At 37.4% G+C, this 6,581-nt stretch overlaps 1 protein-coding gene across 2 annotated transcripts; it reads right to left on the minus strand.

The window, feature by feature from the left end:
* Positions 1-1,444: 1,444 nt before the first annotated feature.
* LOC149165270 (purin-rich alpha 1) lies at positions 1,445-6,348 on the minus strand. Of its 2 annotated transcripts, XM_089432268.1 has the most exons (6): positions 6,182-6,348; positions 5,801-6,089; positions 5,554-5,601; positions 3,138-3,257; positions 2,790-3,032; positions 1,445-2,010 (listed from the first exon to the last, which is right to left on the minus strand). In XM_089432268.1, the coding sequence occupies exons 2-6, from the start codon at positions 6,053-6,055 to the stop codon at positions 1,843-1,845; spliced, it is 834 nt and encodes a 277-aa protein (XP_089288394.1). In that variant the 5' UTR covers positions 6,056-6,089; positions 6,182-6,348; the 3' UTR covers positions 1,445-1,842. The 2 variants fall into 2 exon arrangements, with proteins under 2 accessions (XP_089288394.1, XP_089288395.1); XM_089432269.1 differs by lacking the exons at positions 5,554-5,601; positions 6,182-6,348 and having other exon boundaries at positions 5,801-6,175.
* Between the last annotated feature and the right edge of the window lie 233 nt (positions 6,349-6,581).

A 6,581-nucleotide genomic window follows, 5' to 3' on the forward strand; every position in this document is an offset into this window, starting at 1 on the left:
AAGTGGACACGGGAAAGATATATATAGAGAGGGAGTGTAGAGTTTTGAGCTAACACAGACATGCTGGCCCTTCTCACGTATTCAAGGCAGGGCCTAATGTCAAACCTTAGCAGGTTGTTGTACATCTTAATGCAATCTTGTGTTTGCTATTGCAGTTTAATGCAGATTTATAATTTAATAATAAAAAAAAGGGGCTGTTTCATAGATTATTAAGCCTTCATCTAAAGCATCTCACAAATGTCACTTTTTCCTTGCGTATGCTCCAAAGAAGTATTAAGAAGGCATAATAATTTGGGGGCAGTGAAAACATGTGATTCGTGAAGGTGTTAAAACATGCAATACCATGCAGGATATGAAGCAATTATTTCTGATAAAACAATGAAACATTATTCGATTAATCCCGAATAGAAATTTAAGACAGTTATTTCATTCTGAAATTGTTCAATGGCTTCTGGATTAACGCAGCCATCTGATCGATTATGTTGTTGCATATAAAATCTCCTTAAGTGATATATATCCGCAATATATATGAAACCTCAAATAGCCCATGAAGTTTGACTGAGGCCTTTCATTCAAAAGTCCACCAATAGCAAAGGTTATAACAGTCCTGTGCTTCAGTAGAACTTCCTCCAACACATAGGTTATATTCACATAATGCAATGGCAACAAAGAAGATTATTTGCATGATATGTAGCAATGCTTTCTGATAAAATAGTGAAACATGATACGATTACTCCAATTTAGAAATTTAAGACACTAATCCATTTCATTTTGAAATTGTTTAATGGCTTCTGGATTAAAGCAGTCTTCTGATCGAAACATAAATACTGTTACATATAAACTCTCCTTAAGTGATATAGATCCGCCAACCATATATGTGAAACCTTAAATAGCCCATGAAGTTTGTTTGGGACATTTCCTTCAAAAGTCCACCAATAGCAAAGGTTATAACAGTCATGTGCTTCAGTAGCACTTCCTCCAAACACACATTATATTCACATAATGCAATAGTAACAAAGAAGATTATGTGCATGATGTGAAGCAATGCTTTCTGATAAAATAATAAAACATGCTTCGATTACTTCCCATTAGAAATTTAAGACCAATTTATTTCATTTTGAAATTGTTTAATGGCCTCTGGATTAAAGCAACCTGCTGCTAGAAACAAAAATTGTTGTTGCATATATATTATAAACACTCGTTAAGTGATATAGATCCTCCAACCATATATGTGCCACCTCAAATAGGCCCATGAAGATTGACTGGGACCCTTCCTTCAAAAGTCCAATAATAGCAAAGGTTACAAGAGTCACGTGCTTCAGTAGCGCTTCCTCAAACACCCAGGTTATATTCACATAATACAATGGCAACAACGAAGATTATTTGCACGATATAAAGCAATGCTTTCTGATAAAATAATGAAACATGATTCGATTACTCCCAGTTAGAAATTTAAGACAAATTTATTTCATTTTGAAATTGTTTAATGGCTTCTGGATTAAAGCAGCCTTCTGATAGAAACAAAAATGCTGTTGCATAAAAACTCTCCTTAAGTGATATAGATCCGCCAACCATATATGTAAACCTCAAATAACTCATGAAGTTTCATTGGTGCCTTTCCTTCAAAAGCCCACCAATAGCAAAGGTTATAATGGTCATGTGCTTCAGTAGCACTTCAACACACAGGTTATACTCACATAATGTGATGGCAACAAAGAAGATTATTTGCATGATGAAATGGCCGTAAATGACAGTCATAAACTTGTGAAGTGTCATTGACCATTTCCAATGCTCCCTATGATCAGTCCAATCGAATCATGTTTCGGTTTATATGCAGGTAATCTAGTTTTCATTTCGTCTGTGTGCAGCTGCTACTGTGCGCACATTTGCACCACTTGCAGCTGCAAGACCCTGAGTTCTGGTGATGTCAACAAAATGGCCTAGCACATCGTGAAACTGCTCCAAAGCAGATACAGGAACAATAATAGCTGAACGGTCAGGACCTATCACCTGCAGAATAAGATTGATATAGTTAAAAAATAAAGAGCTATGACTTCAAGAAATAAAAACCTATTCCAAAAAATCTAACATTCTGGTATGAACAAGATGAGGTACACACCACATTACACATGCTTTGTAATAATATACAGAATCTGTTATAATACTATATTCACAATATTTGACAATTTTGCATATATTAGGTTTCCAACTTTCAATTTAAAAAGGGACTTCATTGCATGCTAGTTTCAAGAGATGTCAGCCGAACAAATCAATGGTAAAAAATTACAGTATAGCCTACAAATGAATCAGGATAGCCAACCAATTTTACGCTTGCACTACATTAGAGTGCACAAAAACAACAGACCTGATGTTCAATGCTTTAAAATTTTACATTCAAGGAAAATTGCTGTTTCATTTTGTTATTAATAGGTCTATCAATGCTGATTCTGACAGAAGATCATAATGTGTTTCTTCTTAGGTACTTGTATCCTTTAGTCGCAAAGTTGAAAAAAAAATTTAACGATGTAACTAGAATGGATGTCTATGTTTCTGGATAGCTCCAGGTTTTTGTTTTTAGTGGATCAAAAGTTGAAACAAAACTAGAGCAGACATTTGTTAGAGAACAAAATTGACAATACATGTGATCACGAAAGAGAAAAACAATTGATACCATGTTCTCATGCACACTGCAAACTCTGCAAGTCTGTCTCTAATACATATCATCATTCTGTAATATCTTTTCCCTCAAATGAGAAATTAAAAAGCCACGCAACAGGTTTTGATCAGACCTCAGAAATTTTAAGAAACTGGCCCCGGTTGTTACACCCAAGATCAAAAAAGAAACGTTTCTGATCAGCTCGAATCACTTTTGAAACAACTGCTTCACCCGTATCTTCTGCTGGAGTTAAACCCATGGCTCTGTCACCTGTTGTGTCTGCCTCATATGCTGCTTCTCCACTTCCACCTGATAGGAAACCAGCGCCAACTTCATCGGAAAGGCCTCCCAAATGTTCGGATGGGCCAGAAGCTTGCTGTTTCAGCAGAAATAGAACTCAGTTACAGATATTCTAGGTAAAACAATCAAATAACAAAGAACAGAAGGCCAGCCATGTCTGAAAAAAAAATTGGAGTATTACTTGGGATGCTTCATTTATCTCTCCTAAAATATTTCTAAATGCTGCCCAACCATCTTTTCTTGTGTTTCCTACAGGTACAATGATTGTGCTGCGGCTGTAGGTTGTAGATGCTTCAGAAATCTGCAGAGAATTTGCTACAAGGCATTAATAATGCATTCATAATGTGTTTCATAGAAATTGTATCCATCTTCTAGTAAGCTTTAACAAATTTTCATGTGGATATTGTATTTCAATCTATTCAAACTTATTTAAGGTAAATTATTTGCAGCTGTATGAAATTGCCCTATACGACCAGGAACGGAAGTGTTGGGGTGAACCAAGAAACAAGGGGTCTAAGGTTTTGGCGATTAAAAAAACATTTTTTAAGTTTTTGGCCCTAGGCTATAGGGTTTCAGGTTACCCGAGGGCCCAAAGGTATGATACATACGCAAGATATATTACAAATCGTACAGAAAGAGCTTTACGAAGATCCTGTCGTGTTCATAATGGAAAGTTAAAATAATTGAAGTTTGTGACAATTTTGACAGAACCATTCATCTGTTTTGCAAAATATTTTCAAGTTTGCGCAATTTTATCACGGATCCACCTAAAGATCAGAAGTGGCACACACGTTTTGGGGTTTCAGAAACTGCACAGCCCCATAAAATGGCCATTTCCATTTTGATCCATATCTGTGCCATTTCTGCCATGATCTGGACTGGACCGTCATCTAACTGTTAACATAGAAATGGTTCATAGATATTTAAAATCTCAATACAGCCAATGGAAAGTTGGTTCACTGATAAGGTTGATAGAGTGCTGAGGCATCCATCAGGGTTCAAATCTTTCTGTGGTCTGTCCAACCCTCAATTAGAGGAGGCCAAGTGCAAGCCCAGGCTGATTTTCACAAAATAGTTATTACTCAAGCCCAAGGTGACTTTGAAAAATAGCTATTACTCAGACCTGTCATCCAGGCTGAGGAAAATCCTCTCTTTGTAGTGCCTCCAATCTTTGTGTGGTCTGCCCAGGCTGAGGAAAATCCTCTCTTTGAGTGCATCCAATCTTTCTGTGGTCTGCCCAGGCTGAGGAAAATCCTCTCTTTGTAGTGCATCCAATCTTTCTGTGTCGGCCCAGGCTGAGGAAAATCCTCTCTTTGTAGTGCATCCAATCTTTCTGTGGTCTGCCCAGGCTGAGGAAAATCCTCTCTTTGTAGTGCATCCAATCTTTCTGTGGTCTGCCCAACCCTCAAATAGAGGAAGCCAAGTGCAAAATCTTTCTGTGGTCTGCCCAACCCTCAAGTACATGAGGCCAAGTGCAAGACCAAGCTGATTTTGACAAAATAGCTATTACTCCCCAAGGTAATTTTAGGAAAATAGCTATTACTTAGACCTGTCATCCAGGCTGAGGAAAATCCTCTCTTTGTAGTGCAGCTCCTTGGGCATTTTTCTTGAAGCACTTCCGAGAGAAAAGAATCTCTCAGAAAATCTATCTCGATCTGAACAGTGTAGCAGACACGTCGATTTGAGGCTCAGCATACCTATGTAATCGGTTAAATGTGGAGTGATATGCATAAAGCTAAAATCAATCTATAATCTGAAGCTACATGTAAACCATGAACACATGTAAAAGGGTACTACTTGTCAATTGTGTTTATCCGTGTGATTGAAAGAATGATTGCTAATCCTCCCATCCAAGTTCAACTCCTGCCAATGACATTTTGACTTCCTAATAAGCCACCCAGGTTCAATTCCAACAAATAACATATTAATCTCCTTACTTCTTAATAAACCACCCAGGTTCAATTGCAACAAATGACATATTAACCTCCTAATAAGCATATTGTTATAATATTTTGAACATTGTTTACCAACCTCGTGCCCTAAAGATTCTAGGGATTACCCGTTGGGAGTTTCTTTGAGCTCTGTAACTTAGGATATAGCCCTAAAGATTCTAGGGATTATCTGTTTGGGTTTTTTTGAGCTCTGTAACTTAGGATATATATCGGCACTGCTTCCATTCTCAAAATTTACCTAAGGCATCAATTCAACAGAATAATTCATCTTGTTGTAATATCTTTGAGCCTTTGTTGACTGATGTCGTGCCCTGAGGATTCTAGGGATTACCCTTGGGAGTGGCTTTGTAACTTGGAATAAGGAAATTGTGAAACGGCACTGCTTTCATTCTCAAAACTTAGCGAGGGCATCCACTCAACAGAATAATTCACCAATTCATCGGAATGGAGACCCCCATTTTACTACTGGTACTGAAAAGCCAATAATCCCAAGGTAAGGGCCTTAAAGGCTAGGCCATGTATTTTATTATTATGTATACTACGGCTGTCACAGGATTCATGGGCAAGATGTGTAAGGTCTCCATCCTCTTAACTTTCATTACTTACACCTAAGAACGAAAAGCAACTAAAAGAAGCATGTCATACCTTCAAGAACCGACCCCTTTTATTCACCCCAACATCGAAATAAAATACCTGCAATCACAACACCCCCAAACTTAAAACCCACCCAAAACCCTTCATTCTAAAAGCGTTTGACCAAAAATTAAAACGTCAAAAAAGATAGAGTCTTGGCTCTGGTAAGCCCTCAAAATATCTAAACCCCAAAAACCTTTGATTCCAACGGGGTTTTGCTTAAATCAAAAGCTCAAAAGCCCTTTAAAAAGATTCGAACCTTGGCATCCAGCTGCAATTCCTTGCTCAAAACTTCCTCGTCATCTCCGTCGACATAATAATTAAAGAGATCGAGGAACCATGCAACTCCACTAATGGGCACAATTATTGTAGACCGTGAGCCGGAGGTCTTCTCAGAGATTTTAAGGTATTGCCCACGGGGGTTTTCCTTGAGATCGAAATAGAACAACTTCTGTTCCACTTGAAGGGTTTTGCTCAGAAGCTCTGCATCGTTATTCGCAGCGTAACCTTCCATTGCTTAATAAGAATCCCACTCCAATTCCTTTCACCTGCATACCCTCATTGTAATGGATTCACAATTTAAGAGAAAAAGTAATTGAAGTTGGTTCACAATTTAAGAGAAAAAGTAATTGAAGTCCACCTCGCTGAGTCCAGTAATTTTATGATCCGTTGAATTATATGCATCACACAGTATCCCCTGCCATTGAGCGGTGTCTTATTAGCTCCTTTGTTTTCGCTCTAGTGCATTGCTTTTCATCTTTTACAGAAGGGTATATTTCCTGAGAACCAATTGTCATTCTCGAACTTTTCAACGCAGAGGAAATTTATTCTTACGTAACGATTGGCTATAAATGCTTTTCGAAATTTGCTTTGAAAGAGTACTACTTATATTAATGGTAAGTCTTTCAAGTACCAATGTAGGTCATTAAATGGTAAATAATAATATGGGGGTGAAATGTTTTGGTTGGAATTTTTTTTAATTTAATAGTTAATTAGTATTGAGGATGGTTATAATGAAATTATGTGCGGAAATAATTTGA

This window comes from Pinus tabuliformis, chromosome 5_1 (genome assembly GCF_031772625.1).
Source record: "Pinus tabuliformis cultivar Carrire ecotype Pingquan chromosome 5_1, CPIR1, whole genome shotgun sequence".
NCBI classification, from domain to species: domain Eukaryota; kingdom Viridiplantae; phylum Streptophyta; class Pinopsida; order Pinales; family Pinaceae; genus Pinus; species Pinus tabuliformis.

Excerpts from the sequence above, each read along its gene's own strand:
- LOC149165270 (XM_089432268.1), bottom strand. The coding sequence starts at position 6,055 with ATGGAAGGTTACGCTGCGAATAACGATGCAGAGCTTCTGAGCAAAACC. Across the intron at positions 5,602-5,800 it reads AATTGCAGCTGGATGCCAAG|GTATTTTATTTCGATGTTGG; the intron begins GTTCGAATCTTT and ends TTGTGATTGCAG. Across the intron at positions 3,258-5,553 it reads AAAGGGGTCGGTTCTTGAAG|ATTTCTGAAGCATCTACAAC; the intron begins GTATGACATGCT and ends AATTCTCTGCAG.